The sequence below is a fragment of the Rhinoderma darwinii genome, chromosome 1, assembly GCF_050947455.1.
Source record: "Rhinoderma darwinii isolate aRhiDar2 chromosome 1, aRhiDar2.hap1, whole genome shotgun sequence".
In the NCBI taxonomy this organism is placed as follows: Eukaryota; Metazoa; Chordata; class Amphibia; order Anura; family Rhinodermatidae; genus Rhinoderma; species Rhinoderma darwinii.
Genome location: NC_134687.1, coordinates 639,002,470 through 639,019,935, shown reverse-complemented (window position 1 = coordinate 639,019,935; position 17,466 = coordinate 639,002,470). Strand labels below are relative to the sequence as shown.

The window sequence follows — 17,466 nt, the reverse complement described above, 5'->3', positions numbered from 1 at the left end:
CACGGCAGCCACAGTCCCATAGGGACTGTGAACGGCTCCCGTCCCATTGACTTCCGTGTACGGCGTCTGTGTGGGAACTGCGCATGCGCCGCTCCCACACAGTCCAATTCGAAATTGGCGCCGTCCGGCGCCATTTTCCTGTGGACCGGAAGTCGCGGCCGGACAGTAATATTACTACTTCCGGTCGCGGCTTCCGGATTTGTGCACTTGGACCAGCGGCAGCAAACGGAGCGGACGGGCCGGAGGGAGCCGCGGCGGCAGGAGCAGGTAAGAGCTTTCAATGTATGTTCGTGTTTGTGTGTTTACTACTGTATGTAAACCTACTACGCTGTGTGTTAGCTCAAAAAATGGCGACACACAGTGTAGGAGGTTACACCGTTCAAACCCCTCGTTTATCCCGGCACTAGCCAGGATAAAGGAGGGGGGGAAGCTGAGAGCTCACTAGAGCGAGGGCTTTTAACCCAATGTTGCAATGCTGCAATTTTGGGAACTAGCTCCATCTAGTGACCAAAAATGGGTAGTATTATAAATTAGAAATAATTTATAATATTTCCTGACTCGCGAAAAAAAAATAAAAAATTTGAACAATGTTTAATCACCCACACACTAAATGTTTAATTTTTAAAAAAAAAACATGTTTTTCTGGCAACACATTCCCTTTAAGTAACACCAATTTTTCCTAGAACCTCTCTAAGGCTGGAATCACACTTTTTTTGGAGCAATTTTTGATGCATTTGTTTTTAGCCAAAGCCAGGAGTGGATTCAGGACAGGAATGGAAAATATAAAATAAGAATTTATATTTCTCCTTTCCGCTGGATCCACTTCTGGCTTTTTTCATGTGATTCTTTTGAGCCATAGTGCATCAAAAACTGCATAAGGATATATTCATACACAGCTATTGTAACACCCATGGCCACGGGCCTTCGGGATTACTCACCTCCCGACGGCCACAGCAATGGATCTGGGAGCGCTGGCCCGCATCTAATCATGATACGCCAGCATTCACTTCCGCTTCATTCTGCAGTGTCCCATAGAGTGCGCACATGCACTCTCGTGCCCGGCCTTAAAGGGCCAGCGCACGCACATGAATTTAATATATAATTAGCCTATACCCACCCTGGACTATAAGGGCCCTGCCCCTTCCCTCGTTGCCTGAGCGTTGTTGTTTACCCGTGTTAGTCTTTGCAAATGGTGGCTTACAGTTTTCTAGTTCCCAGTGTTCCTATACCTACCTGTATCCTGTATCCCAAGCTACTGTGCCATAGAGAGTTAGAGTTGTGTTGTGCCTTATACTACGCTTTCGGTGTTACACCGCACCTAATGTCCGCCTGCTGCCAAAGTCCCATCCGAGCCTACCTTCACTACTGTCTGAATTACCATAAGTAACCTTATTCAAATTATAGACATTGACTTGGTATCCTGTTGGCCAGCTGCTATCCCGCTATGGCGGTACGGCCCAGTGGGTCCACATATCCACAGATCGTGACCGCAATTTTGCAGCAGAAATGTCTGAATGGAGCTTGTAGAATAAACCCCACTCAGATAAATTGAACAATTTTCAGTTACAAATCAATGTAAGCCATGTGTGAATATATCTAAACAATATTCTAATGATTTGTACCAATTTTCGAACACCTAATTATAATTTTAGGTCTTTAAAGGTAGTGATAAATATGACATTTCCTTAAGTGGAAAAAAAAAGATCTGTGAATTTATCTTTTAATTAATTATTGCAACATCATTTTTTTCTCTGATTGGGAAGAGCCTGATGTGTTAAAAATCTTGTTTTGCTTTTATAGCATTTCCCAAATTCCAAACAAAAATAATATCTTCTCCATGTTTATTCTTTGAGTTCCAAAATATTATTTTCTTGCAAAACAATTTCCATACATAGAACATCAAGACAGCTTCTCCCTTGTGTGACTTCTCTGGTGATCCTTAAGCCTGGCTTTAGTAATAAAACATTTCCCACAATCCGAACATGAATATGGCTTCTCCCCTGTGTGACTTCTTTGATGTTTAACGAGACTTGATTTTTGCGTAAAACATTTCCCACATTCTGTACATGAATATGGTTTCTCACCTGTGTGAATTCTCTCATGTAAAACAAAATTTGATTTATCCGTAAAGCACTTTACACATTTTGAACATGAATATGGTTTCTCCCCTGTGTGACTTCTCTCATGTACAACAAGATATGATTTATGTGTAAAACATTTGCCACATTCTGAACATGAATATGGTTTCTCTCCTGTGTGAATTCTCTGATGTATTACAAGACTTGATTTCTTTATAAAACATTTCCCACATTCTGAACATGAATGCTGCTTCTCCCCTGTGTGACTTCTCTTATGTATAACAAGATTAGCATTTTGTGCAAAACATTTCCCACATTCTGAACATAAATATGGCTTCTCTCCTGTGTGAATTCTCTGATGTATAACAAGGTATGATTTCTCTATAAAACATTTTCCACATTCTGAACATGAATATGGCTTCTCCCCTGTATGACTTCTCTTATGTATAACAAGCTTTGATTTCTTTATAAAACATTTTCCACATTCTGAACATGAATATGGCTTCTCTCCCGTGTGACTTCTCTCATGTATAACAAGATCAGAATTTTGTGCAAAACATTTCCCACATAGTGAACATGAATATGGACTCTTTCCTGCGTGACTTCTCTCATGTCTAACACGATGTGATTTATCTGTAAAGCCCTTCCCACATTCTGAACATGAATATGGCTTCTCTCCTGTGTGAATTCTCTCATGTGCAACAAGGTTTGATTTTCGTGCAAACCATTTCCCACATCCTGAACATGAATATTGCTTCTCTCCTGTGTGAATTCTCTCATGTGTAACAAGGTTTGATTTTCGTGCAAAAAATTTCCCACATTCTGAACATGAATATTGCTCCTCTCCTGTGTGACTTCTGTCTGTAAAACGACCTGAGCTTTTAGTAAACGATTTACAACATTGAAACTTTTTACCCCCTTTACTTGTGCCAACAATCTGTGATTGTTCAGGGGAAGTTTCTTCATGATTAGGGGAATTATAGGATAGATCTGTACTGTGAAGTCCTGGATGTACATTAATCGTAGTGAGATTTACTCCTGAAGAATGCTGCATGATATCTTCATCTTCTGCTTTATAATTTAGCAATAACACTAAGCTCCCCTCAGAGTTCTTGCTGGGATTGTCTGTTAGGATTAAAAATGGATTTTCAATTTTTTTTCAAGCCATAAAGTTAACGTAATCATAACATCCCTATTAGGCTGGAAACACACATTCAGCTTTTGATGCAATTTGTTAAGTCAAAGCCAGAAGTGGATCTGGGTGTTAGAAGAAGTATATGCCATTCCTTATGAATCCACACTTGGCTTTGGCTAAAAAACAAAACAAAAAAAAAAAAAACACGCACACGTGTGATTCAGCCTTATATAGCTTTATATAACACTTTAAAATATATGAATTATAAAGTTCAGGATTCTGGTCTACACACAGTCACCACTTTTATTACATAAACCTTTACTATCTAAAGATGTAAACAAAAATGTTAAAAGCACAATATTGTTTTTCAAATCCAGCCTGTCCTCTGCCAACACAATTGGCCCTTCCATGCCAATTGGGCATCTCTTTAATACAACAACTTGAGGGCTTATTTAGACGAACGTGTAATACGTCCGTGCAACGGTCGTGATTTTCATGCGCCTCGCACGGACCTATGTTAGTCTATGGGGCCGTGCACAGCCGTGATTTTCACGCAGCGTATGTCCGCTGCGTGAAACGCACTACATGTCCTATATTTGTGCGTTGTTCACGCATCACACACCCATTGAAGTCAATGGGTGTGTGAAAATCACGCGCAGCACACGGAAGCACTTCCGTGTGACGCGCGTGATTTGCGCAACAGCAGTAAAAATTACGATTGAAAACAGAAAAGCACCACGTGCTTTCCTGTTTACAAACATACAGAGTGTCATAATGATGGCGGATGCGAAAATCAAGCAGCCACGCATCATACGCAGCTGACACACGGAGCTGTTAAGTAAATTTTGCGCACGCAAATTGCTGCGATTTTTGCGTGCGCAAAAGGCACACGCTTGTGTAAATCCGGCCTAACTTAAAGGAACAGTCATGCAACGCACAACCCACACAATGTGACCACTGGCATTCAGGTTACACTCTCCAGGTATCTAACAGGTATCAGTATTTTACTGAGGAGTATAAAGTATTTCTACCTACAGCAGCATCTTATCATCATGTCTGTCAGTGTCTGTGTAGGAACAGCTCTTGCATTGACTCCTCTATGTTGTGTGTTTTTTAACCCATTGTTACTGCAGCTAGCTTTGACTTCCCGGACAGATCTTAATTTTTTTTTAATCTTTGGAATGTTTTTACTTATCCAAGTTATTCTGAGGTTTCTAGTGACACATTGTGCTTTATTTTAGTGGTAAATTTTGGTCAATACATTCAGTATTTGTAAAAAAAAAAAAAAACACACCAAAATGTATCTAAAAGTTTGAATAAAATTGCATTTTTTTAAAATTTGTATTTCTCTACTTGTAAGACAATCATACCACAAAAAAATAGTAAATAATTCACATTTCCCATGTCTACTTTGTTGGCAACATTTTTTAAACGTCTTTAGGATCGCTTTAGGGTGTTAGAAAGCTTTAGGTGTTTCACAGGAATGAAAGCAAAGTGGAAGTGAAATTTTCACTTTTTTGCAGAAATTCAATCTGAATATATTTTTTTCCCTGTAACACAGCAGATGTTAACAGAGAAACACAACTTAACCTTTATTACCATTATTCTACAGTTTTTAGAAATATCCCATATGTGGCTCTAGTGTACTACGTGACTGAAACACAGGGCCTCTTTTTTTGTTAGGAGGTTTTCCAGGCACATTATAGGTTTGCAGAGGCCTTGAGGTGCAAAAATATAAGAAACATAATTGGATTTTTCTGGGTAGCAGTTTTGTTGGGGGTTTTACTGTTATTGCAGTTTATAATCTGGGAAAGCATGTAAGCTGTGATGAGTACATAAGGGCATAATAAAAGGGTATAATAATGGGGTAAATAATAAAATTAGTAATCCATAGATGTGTTGTACACTTTGAAGCTATCCTTTATGCACAGGCCAGTGTTGCACTCATAGATGTCGCCCATTCTTATTCCTCTTTTAGAACACACTCTGCACCTTTTTTGGGACCTTTTCATCTCTGTAGTTTAGGAAACTGCTGGGAAAGTGTTGCCCTGGTATAATACGGGCGACCTCGTTTACAGTAGATTTGCTCGGGGCCTCCCCTTTCTGGTTCCCAAATATTAGGGCCTTGATAACCACCTCTTAAAACTGAAGGAATGTTCCCCTGTGGCCTGCACATCAGGAAGTTTTATGATCCCTGCCTTTTTTTGTAGGAGAATCTGTAGTTTTTATTAGTACCATTTTAAAGTACATGCGACTTTTTGATCACTTTTTACTCCATTTACTTGGGCGACAAGGTAACCAGAAAACCACATATTAAGTAGTAGATGAAGGTCATGAAGCTAGCTTCGAGGGGTGAAGAGAGTCCATCACCTCCTGTGGGTCATCTAAGAGACAGGTTTTCTCATCAAGTAAGAATCTTAAATTAGAAATATATTGGAGACTAAAACAGATGTTCTTTTCCAAAAGAATTTTGCAGACAGGATTGAATGGTCTGCTCTTGGTTCCCACCGCAGTAGAATATTCCCAAAACTGGAGCAAACTTTGATCTTCATGGGCGAATGGTTGATCAGGCCCGATTCTGTGATCTCTTTCTGTGGCAATAGCACCAGAAGAATCCACAAAATTGTCAGAGGGAACCATGCAGAAGTGACCTGGAGCAATTTGTTTGGTCATACAGATACTGGTACACCGATTAGGTGTAGAGGATTTTGATGAACTAGTAAGTCCAGTGGGAATTTGAAAGTAACCAGACGAGAATCTCTCGCCGGCATCAATAACGCAGTGATTGCAAATTATTTTCGCCCAAATACGGATCTTCCCTATGTGATGAAGGCAGATTTTTACTACTTGTTTGGAGTCGGAGCAGAGTGCAGGGCGGGACAGCGTCTTTTGTGAAGCCGCGGCAGGGGAGAGAAGGAGACCGGCTCTACATGAGAATGGTTCCTTTTGTGTGGTGCCAACAGTAGACAGGGACTGGTTCGGACTGTCTGCAGTCCTGGGGCAGTGCCCACGTCTCAGTGCGGCGTGAGTGGGGTTGGAGCAGTGAGGGGGATTGACTCAGGTAGACTCCAGGGACTGACCTTCGTCTAGACGTAGTGAGGGAAGGAGGGACCGGATCGGGTTGTGTGCAGCCCTATCACAGTGGCCGCATCGGCGTACAGACGGGTTTGTGGCTAGAGCAGCAGGTTGACTCTAGTGGAGCATGGCCTCGTTGTTACGGCGAGGTGTCGGAGAGCAGGGGATACGGACTAGGAGTAGTCAGATCCTCTGTTATCATTGGTCAGGAGTGAAAAGGGGAGGGGCTAAGAGAAAAAGAGGAGGGGATAAGGAGTTCGAAGATGTCAGAGGAAGGAGAATGGGGAGGAGCTAAATAAAAAAAGTGTAGGGGCTAAGGGGGATGAGAGGAAAGAGCGAGAAGCGCAAGGGAGTTCAGTTGAGGAGAGCTAGAGAGAGGGAGGATTTTTAGAGGTGCGTCAGAGAAGTGAACTAAATAAAAGACAGATTGAGGAATACGGGACATAAAACAAAATAAAGTAAGGTAGCGAAAACTGGTGTAAGTAAACACCAATATTGTATGCCCAATTACAAAATAGCATCTCCTTAAATAAATAAAAACCTAGGGACAAGTTGACATAGTTAAATTCTGACAGACCTCCACCATTTTCTATCCTGCATTTTTCTACTCTAACAAAGACATTTGTTCTTGGCGGATAATAGTTACCAAGACTTTGATTTAAACCCTTCCCCCTGATTGCATTCTGGGCCCTAATGACCAAGCAATTTTTATAGTTTTTCCATCGTCACATTCGAAGAGCTATAACTTTTTTATTTTTGTGTCGACATAGATGTATATGGTCTTCTTTTTTGTGGGACAAGTTGTATTTTTCAATAGCACCATTTTGGGGTACATATTATTTATCGATTAATTTTATTAACTTTTTTGGGGGGGGGGGGGGGAGATAGAAAACAAACCCTGAAATTTCCCCACATTTTTTTGCATCCTAAATCTACGCTGTTTACCGTGTGGTATAAATAACACAATAACTTTATTCAACGGGTTGTTACGATTGCAACGATACCAAATTTGTATAGATTTTGTATGTTTTACTACTTTTACACAGTAAAAACACTTTTTTTTTCAAAATTATTCGTTTTTGTGTCTCCATATTTGAAGAGCCATAACTTTTTTATTGTTCTGCCAATGCAGTTGTATGAGGTCTTTTTTTTTTTTTTGCAGGACGACTTGTAGTTTTTATTGGTACCATTTTGGAGTAGATGCGACTTTTTGATCACTTTTTATCACATTTCTTTTAGTCAGGATTCACAGAAAACAGCAATTTTTCCATTGTTTTTGTTTTTTTATGGTGTTCACCATGCGGGTTAAATAATGTAATAGCTTTATAGTCGGGGTCGTTATGGACGCAGCGATACCAAATATGTGTAACTTTTTTGCTTTATTTCGGGGTTTTTTTCAATAGTTATGGCACAAAAAGAAAAAAAGAGCTTTTGACGCCAATGTATCAATATATAAAAAGTTATAAATTTTATTTGGACAGACAACATATACATTAAGATTAGTACAAAAAGTATGACTCTAGAATGTTACGGAGACCGCACTCACAAGCTGCTACACACAATAGTCTATGGGCAAGCAAATACCCAACACTGTATAGACCACCCCACAGTTTAAAGTCAAAGACAATGCATAACATAGGGTTTAAATGGTCAGATCGAGGAACTTACCCATGTGTGAGACAGGAAGTGAAGGAGTGTCTGCTAAACAGCAGCAGGATAAGGAACCTGGGGTAAGGTTCATATCGACTTACAATGGGCAGTGGAATAAGATGCGTGGCATCTTGGAGAGACACTGGCCCATTCTTATGTCTGAACCACAGTTAGCTCAAAATCTGTCTGATAGACCCCTTATGACAGCTAGAAGAGCTAGGAACTTGCGGGATCTACTGGTGAAGAGTCACTATGTCCCACGTCAGACGGCGCTTTTTGGCTCAAGCGGACCCAGAAAGGGCTGCTTTCCTTGTGGCAAATGTAGAGCCTGTGCCAATATATGTCGGGCAACTGACTTCTCATCAGCTGATGAAGTACGTCACTTTGAGATTCGGGACTATATCTCGTGCAGTACCGCTTACGTTATTTATCTTGCTACATGTGGATGTTCCAAGATATATGTTGGACTAACCTCACGTGAACTGCGAATTCGCACCCGTGAACATGTGCGGGATATTGTGAATGCTCGCACGGTCGACGATTTGGCACAATTAAAAACGATACCCCGACATTTCAAACTTTATCATGATTCCAATCCAAAAACCTTTCTGGTGAAGGGCATTGATAGGATACATTGCGGCATCAGGGGGGGTAATGCGAAGAAGGTGTTGGCGCAAAGGGAAAGCAAATGGATAGTTATGTTGGGATCCATGACTCCACGGGGACTTAATGAGAATCTTAGCTTTGTTCCATTTTTGTAGGCTTACCTCGCAGTCCCTACCACCCGTGTATGTCTCTATTTGTATTTTTAATTATATCTATTCTATATGTTTTTATTAGATATGACGAGTAACTGACCGAGCCCCCTTATTCTGTCCTTTGGAATCGGCCTGAAGTTTACGAATCTCCGTGGGACATCACTTCTAGAAAAACTGCATGGCCAATAATGCTTCTATATAGGGACAATGACATCGGTCCCTTGATATGTACCTCTTTTGAATTATGGATATGGCTGACGTAACATCGATTATATATAGATATGTAATTGTTGTTATACATACGTTTCCTATGCCCGTCGTGTACTTATATATATTTTATACTTTGGATTCCCATTCACGGTTTTTCATTATATTGTATAATTCTATTTTGTACTATTCACTGTTTTTCATTATATTGTATAATTCTATTTTGTATCATTCACTGTTTATTATTTTTAATAACTTTCTTCATTAATCTTTTTCACCTTATATCATCTTTTTGGGATTATTTTTTAGTCTCGGTTACTTCATGCACCTTCGTATTTTTTACTTATTTTACTATACATTTTCACAAAGCATTTATTATTGGTTTGTTCTCCATTTTTCTTTGGAGTCATAATTATTATCATTATTATTATCACCTTCTGTGTGTACCCTCCGTGTTTTGAGTTATATCACTGCAAATATGAGGAATATTGTATTTTGCATTCACTGTTACAGCATCCATGGGATCTAAGCAATATATAATGGGCATGATGAACGTTTATAAATTACAATATCCATAGTAACAGTAACTTGCGCCCTATTAAGCCTTATGGACTCTTTATGACCATACATATTATTACATACAATAACCAGCGTCCCTTCTCTCTTCCCCTATTGGGGATAGAAATAGATCATGGGATGGAGTTGGAGAGTCGGATCATGTAGGAATTAGAGGTATTGGGAGCTATTGGCGATACATCTGACATGTGAATGTCTTGATCATCGGCCCGGGGACACATACCGTGACAGATCCCACTGTCCTTGATTCGGCGGTGCTGTGCGCATGTCCGTTGCGGCGGCTTGGTGCGGGGCATCCCCCCTCCGTCTCCGTGGGCGCACTGCGCATGTCCGGAATTCCCGTTACGCGTCGGGATTCCGGATGTGCGCTGCCGTGCCTGGAGCCGGATGTGGGGTCTGCCTCGCTTCCGGCTGCTTCAGCGTTCATGCGCCGCTGGGCACAATTGTAATCATGGGATATGGACACTATAAAGGGGTAGTGGTGGGACACACACAGTTACACATCCCCTTGAAGAAGCTTTTCGAAGTGAAACGCGCGTCGGGGTATACGGCGGAGCAGACACTCCTTCACTTCCTGTCTCACACATGGGTAAGTTCCTCGATCTGACCATTTAAACCCTATGTTATGCATTGTCTTTGACTTTAAACTGTGGGGTGGTCTATACAGTGTTGGGTATTTGCTTGCCCATAGACTATTGTGTGTAGCAGCTTGTGAGTGCGGTCTCCGTAACATTCTAGAGTCATACTTTTTGTACTAATCTTAATGTATATGTTGTCTGTCCAAATAAAATGTATAACTTTTTATATATTGATACATTGGCGTCAAAAGCTCTTTTTTTCTTTTTGTGCCATAACTATCTGTGTATGGAGCTGCCTATTTGATTTGTTGGGGGGACAGTGATACTTTAAAGCAGTCCCCAGCCATTAATACAACTCTGTTTAGAGTCTATATATTCATTTTTTTCAATAGTAAAGCATTTTGTAAGGGGAAAAAGTGGGTTTTTAATTTTTTTTTATTAACTTTATTCAACTTTTTTACTAGTCCTACTAGGGGACTTTAATATGCGATCATCCGATCGCTTTTATAATACACTGCAATACTTCTCTATTGCAGTGTATTACTGCCTGTCCATTTAAAACGCACAGGCATCTGCTATGCCATGCCTCTGGCATGACTTAGCAGACATTTACTACTTGCAGACCTGGGGGCCTTTATTAGGCACCCGGCTGCCATCAGAGACACAGACACTCGGCGATCTTATCGCTGGGTGAAGGAATGAGGGAGCTCCCTCCCCCTCTCCAAAACCACTCAGATGCGGCGCTCGCTAATGAGTACCGCATCTGAGGGCTTAAACAGGTGAGAGCGATACTAATAACATCTCACCCTTTCGAGCAGGGATGCCCCCAGCTACCTCTGGTAGCTGAGAGTAGGGACATTTAACGGCTCCCTGCTCTGTTTATTTATTCTGATGCAGCGCCGTGAAAAGGCGTATGCATCAGAATAAAGCCAATTAGTGGCCGCCGTGAAAAGGCGTATTGGCGGTCACTCACGGGTTAATACTTTTCGATTGCGATTGTGGTCTTTATTTCTGTGTATAACAATGCAAGACAGGAGGAGGGTTCTAGAATCCATCTCCAACTGACTTGTTTGGATAACCATAGCAAGAGAGGATTATAATAATTATCAACCGGCAGTATAAAGTACAAGTGAGAATGGTAAAAGGTGCTCACCCCCAAGGAATTCAAGAGGGTCACTATAGATGGTTGTGGGTGCATCTTAATAAGGAAATTTCTCCCAGGAGAGCAGTAAATCTGTGGGGTGCGTTGAGGAACGACACTGAAGGACTCGTCAGTATCCATAGAAATTCCACTGCAGGGTGAATGTCCTGCAGATTCACAGCGTCCTGGACCTAATTAGAAAGGACTGTGGGTGTTAGTAGTCCCATGGATTAGACTGTCGACAGAAAGCTCTCCTAGCTACAACAAGGTCTTGCCTGCTTCTCAGCCCTCCCCTGCAGGGCTGGGTACCTTGCCCTGGATCTTCCATGCCGGGTAATGGAGCTGCTTATTTCTTAAAAACTTGGGGAAGAGAGCCATGTGAGTATGGCGCGTGATAGTAGTGCAGGTATCACTCTGTGCATATGATGAGGGTAGCAACTTCCGAGGATGGTGGAGAGTTTGTTTTTGAGAAGCAGGATCTTGTCCGCCCTGCTCTTTTTTCGCCAACCAGGTAGGATTATTTAGTGGCTTTATTATCATCCAGATGTAGCAGCTCTTCTAAAATGCGGCTGATACGGAGCGCAGTCTACCAGAAGTCCCCTACATATAATTTATTTGGGGGTGGGGGAACAGAACATTTACACGCTGTTTTTTTATTATTATTATTTATACAAAGCACAGTGAAGTTTAAAAAAATATAACTTTATTCTATGGGTCATTACGATTCATTTTTATTTTTTTGGGGGGGGGGTCTTTATTTTTTAATAAACTTTATATTCCTTTTTAAAGAGTAGCGATGTGCCAGGAGCCCACTTACACCACTTACAGGCTTCGTCAGGTGGCGAAACGCGTTGGGTGTAAGTGGGCTCCTGGCACATCGCTACTCTTTACCCCATTGTATATCTGCATGGTCTGTCAACTTCTATTCTATTATTTTTTGGCTACCTTGCCAGTTCTGTCTATCGATTCTGATGGTCTATTTCACAGTTGTTTATTTTTATGTGACTCACCATGGCTGTTTATTTACAATGTACTTCTGTATGGTATAGATGTTATGGCCAGTAGCCCACTCAGTATTTTCTTTACTGTGAGGACTTATATTTTAATCCATTTTTGATACTATTAACTGTATTTTTTTATCATGTCTCAATAAAAACTATTTTATTTTGAAAATGTTTGGGTCATTTAACACAAATTTTCTGCATATGTGTTTAAACATTTACATTATCGTTTAATTTATATAAATTTTTATTTTGGCAAAAGTGAAGAAAAATATCAGTTCCGCTGCAGTTTGAATTTTTTTTTTTTACACCATACACCGATCATCATAAATAATGTTATGCATTTGTTGTACAGGTTGTTACGGTCGTGGCTATACCAAATATGTGTATATTATTTCATGTTTTGGGACTTATGTTTTGAAGAGTTTATGAATTGTAAAAAATGTGTATTTGTGTATTTATTTTTTTTACTAATATTTTTTTATTTAACATTACTTTAAATTTATTTTACTTTTTTTTTAATCACAAAGGGATTTCTCATTTTGATTTTTTAACTTGTACTGGCATATATCTATATACTGATAATACACAGACAGTTGTTAGGGCATACCTTAGTATGCCCTAAAAACAGGGAATATGGGACCCTGGGCAATATGGCCATGAATTGCGTCACAGGCATTCCTGTGACGCGATCAAAGGGGAGACCCTTTCTCCTATTCACAGTTAATGCCGAGATCAGGTTTGATCGCGGCATTCAAGGCGTTAAAGGCAGAGAGGAGAGATTTCTCTTCTCTCCACCGTTAAAACGGGACTGCAGCTGTGTTACAGCCGTTGCCCTGCTCATGATCGCGCGGACACACTGGCTGTCACAAACAGGACGAGAATGCTCGTCCTAATGCGCCAAATACCCGCCGCTCAGGACAAGTTTTCTCGTCCTGTGTCAGCAACCAGTTAAAGAATCCACTGCTAACGTCTTGTGTCAGATACCACAGGAACCTTCAGAGGTCTTGTGGAGTCCATGCCTCGACGGTTCAGAGCTGTACGGATGGCACGAGGGCGACTACACAATGTCAGGCTAGTAGTTCACAAAACTACGATATACACCAATCAGCCATAACATTAAAACCACCTGTCTAATGCACTGGCGGAGATTGATGACTGGCAGCAACATTCACCTGGTACGACTGCCCATCCTCCTCACTACAAATGAGCGGCATGTCACAGAATATGATTGTCTTTGTTCCACACATGAATTAACCCCCCACAAATGTGCCCAGATGTGATATTAATCCCTTCCAGCATCTCTCCTTACAAGTTATGCACGGACGGGAGGTAAAGTAAGGAACGTGTGTTTGGAGCTCAGGCCCCATCAGGAACGTCTATCACACCCTCAGATTTTATGAGCAGGATCACAAAGAAAAAAAGCGCTCAATCATTCTGTGTGGGCGAAGAAGGCAGGACTCACAGACCTTCTCTAGGAATCCTGGCAGTTCTTTGCATGAAAATACTGAACAAAGTCATAGAAAACTTTATATCCCAGATCTCGGCATCTAACCCCCGATCCTATGCTGCCCTCTGAACATAAGATACCTGACAGATCCATACTAAATGGATTGTTCTAAGTGGAGAAATCTATTAAAAAAGGAAGCTGGTCCAGAGAGTAGCCGTGCACCATGGGTCCAGCTGCTTAAAGATTTCAGACGTCAGATAATATTGCTGGACACAACTGCAGAGCTCCGTACCCAACCAAAGCCTCTCGTCATTAAAATGAGACAATCTTCCTGTCTGGTGCCCAGCATCCTCTGCTGCTACACAGATGACTAGACGCCACGATGAATTTGTTTTTTGAGCTCCTCAGAACTTGGATCTTCCTCACTCCTCTGTGACCTATCGTCCAATGAAATGGAGTCACTCCCTGCTGTGTGCAGCATTCCAGGCCTACAACTATTTGAAATTAAGAGACTTCCTCACCCCATCCTCTCCGTTCACCCTTAAGACGCTAGCCAATGGCAATGTCCTGCCATCTGAGGCGGTTCCACAAAATGTTTCTCACACCTTCCTGTGACATGGTACACCAGTGATGTCTTCTACAAGGTCTCTGCTCCCTGGGTGTCAGTGGTCCATCTAAATTTACCACCGTCAGCAATGTCGGTCGATCATCTTTTACTGTGCCGCTAGAATTTTTTTTTTACACCCACTGTATGCTGCTTCCTTACCAGAAGTCTTGGCTAGGCCCAACCTAATCTGATTGAGTGGCTCTACTTCCCATGCCCCTCAGATGGCTGAGATGTTATATTCCTGCCTAATTCACACTTACCGGTCCTGATCTTTGCTATGGCTTTTCTGGTCTTCTTACCAACTGTACCCTGCTGCTATACTTCATTTACTGTTGGTGTTTACTAAATACTTCATATGACTCTACTACTTTTTACGCTTTCTGCAGAGTCTCCAAATTGGGCAATAGGTCACAGCCTCCTGAACCTGGGCCTCTGGCCTACTCATCTCCTACTGAACCCTGGACGTTGGTGACGTTGGGTTTTTCCTAAGGTGCTAAGCCCTATAGTTACATACATAGTTACATAGTTAGTACGGCTGAAAAAAAAGACACATGTCCATCAAGTTCAACCAAGGGACGGGAAAAGTCATGCTTTGTTTTTTATATCCAACCTGCCCGCTGCTCCGGGGCTTCTTGCAAAGTTCACCTATAATCTTTACTTACTGAAAAGTCTATAGTTGATGTAACTTACAAATCTGTAACGGTCCATTTTCTATGTATACTTTGTCTAGCTAACATGCTCCACAACAATGTGATGTTATTCTTTTATTGTATTGTTTTTATAGGGATCATTCACATATTTGAAGTCATCTTGGTATTGCGGTTTTCTTGAATAGTCAGGTACCGAAGTGCCTAAACACTCGTCTAGACTGAGGCAGAGCTAAGTCACTCCTAGTTCTCTAAAACTCCACGTCTGCGTCGTTCTATTCAACATTCCGGGGACTATTAGGGTATGTGCACACGAGAACTTGCTTTTACGTCTGAAAAGACAGACTGTTTTAAAGAGAAAACAGCTGCGTCGTTTCAGACGTAAAAGCTCCTCTTCGCATTTTGCGAGTCGTCTTTGACGCCCGTAATCTTGAGCTGTTCTTCATTGACTTCAATGAAAAATGGCTCAAATTACGTTTCAAAGAAGTGTCCTGCACTTCTTTGACGAGGCAGTCATTTTACGCGTCGTCGTTTGACAGCTGTCAAACGCCGACGCGTAAATTACTGGTCATCGGCACAGTACGTCGGCAAACCCATTCAAATGAATGGGCAGATGTTTGCCGACGTATTGTAGCCGTATTTTCAGCCGTAAATCGAGGCATAATACGCCTCGTTTAAGGCTGAAAATAGGTCGTGTGAACCCAGCCTAAAAACTGCACCTCACTGAGCATGCCCGAAATGGCATAGGCCAGGCGTTTCAGAGAATTTGGAATGATGTGGCGCTGCATCAGACGGCGTACAGTACAACTTTCCAATTATAATGTGACTAATAGGAGGTAAAGCAATCCTCTGCTCTAAGTGGGGTACCGAGCCTCCTGTCTGCCAATAATCTATACTTATAGTACATATTTAAACTTGTTATAATTTGTCTTTAAACTTGAAAGTGCAGAATTTAAGGGTCTACTAGCAGAACATCTTATCCATGTGCAGAAGAGTAGACTCCAGTATTAGTAGATCTCACATTGAACCTGCAGAACATCTTTCCACACCATTGTCATGTCTGCTGTTCCCACATGGTAGAACTTTACACTCATGTTGGAGAGATTATATGAGGTTAACCCCTTCAGGACGCAGCCTGTTTTGGCCTTCAGGACGCAGCCAATTTTTTCAAATCTGACATGTTTAACTTTATGTGGTAATAATTTCGGAATGCTTTTACCTATCTAAGCGATTCTGAGATTGTTTTCTCGTGACACATTGGACTTTATGTTACTGGCAAAATTTGCTCAATACATTCAGTATTTAATTGTGAAAAACACCAAAATTTAGCAAAAAAATTGCAAAAATTAGCATTTTTCGAAATTTATATGTATCTGCTTGTAAGACAGATCGTAATACCACACAAAATTGTTACTAATTAACATCACCCATATGTCTACTTTAGATTGGCATTGTTTTTTGAACTACCTTTTATTTTTCTATGACATCACAAGACTTAGAACTTTAGCAACAATTTCTCACATTTTCAAGAAAATTTAAAAAGGCTATTTTTACTGGGACAAGTTCAGTTGTGAAGCGGATTTTAGGGCCTTATATTAGAAACCCTCGATAAGTCACCCCATTTTAAAAACTTTACCCCTCAAAGTATTCAAAACAGCATTTAGAAAGTTGCTTAACCCTTTAGATGTTTCACAGGAATGAAGGCAAAGTAGATGTGAAATTTTCAAATTTCTTTTTTTTTGTTGCAGAAATTAATTTTTCATAACACAGAAAGTTTTACCAGAGAAACGCAACTCAATATCTATTGCCCAGATTCTGAAGTTTTTAGAACTACCCCACATGTGGCCCTAGTGTGCTTATTGACTGAAGCACTGGCCTCAGAAACAAAAGGAACACCTAGAGGATTTTGGGGCCTCCTTTTTATTAGAAAATATTTTAGGCACCATGTCAGGTTTGAAAGGCTCTTGCGGTGCCAAAACACTGGAAATCCCCCAAAAGTGACCCCATTTTGGAAACTATACCCCTTGAGGAAATTATCTAGGGGTATAGTGAGCATTTTGACACCACAGGTTTTTTGCAGAAATTATTGGAAGTAGGCCATGAAAATCGACATTCTTTCAAAGAAAATGTAGGTTTAACTAATTTTTTCTAGGACTAAAAGGAGAAAATGCACCACTACATTTGTAAAGCAATTTCTCCCGAGTAAAACAATACCCCACATGTGGTAATAAACGGCTGTTTGGACACACGGCAGGGCTTAGAAGGGAAAGAGCGCCATTTGGCGCTCAAATTTAGCAGGAATGGTTTGCGGAGGCCATGTCGCATTTGCAAAGCCCCCAAGGCTGGGTTCACACGCCCTATTTACGGACGTAAATTCCGGCGTTTTAGCCTCTAATTACGTCCGAAAATACGGCTTCAAAGCGTCGGCAAACATCTGCCCATTCATTACGATGTACTGTGCCCGAATCAAAAAAGTGCATGTCACTTCCTGAGACGTAAATGGAGCCGTTTTTCATTGGCACCATTGAAAAACAGCTCCAATTACGTCCGTAATTGCCGCCGT

General features: G+C 41.1%; 1 protein-coding gene across 2 annotated transcripts in view; it reads right to left on the bottom strand.

Moving 5' to 3' along the window:
* Window positions 1-1,853: 1,853 nt before the first annotated feature.
* Window positions 1,854-17,466, bottom strand: part of LOC142663708 (uncharacterized) — a 225,059-nt gene continuing 209,446 nt past the window's right edge. The window contains exons 1-2 of one of the 2 annotated variants that reach the window (XM_075842718.1): window positions 11,211-11,385; window positions 1,854-3,203 (exon numbers count right to left, since the gene is read on the bottom strand). In XM_075842718.1, coding sequence (XP_075698833.1) covers window positions 1,900-3,132 — 1,233 coding nt within the window. In that variant the 5' untranslated portion in view covers window positions 3,133-3,203; window positions 11,211-11,385 and the 3' untranslated portion in view covers window positions 1,854-1,899. Of the gene's footprint in view, window positions 3,204-11,210; window positions 11,386-17,466 lie in introns of those variants that run through there. The other variant, XM_075842530.1, reaches the window with a different exon arrangement.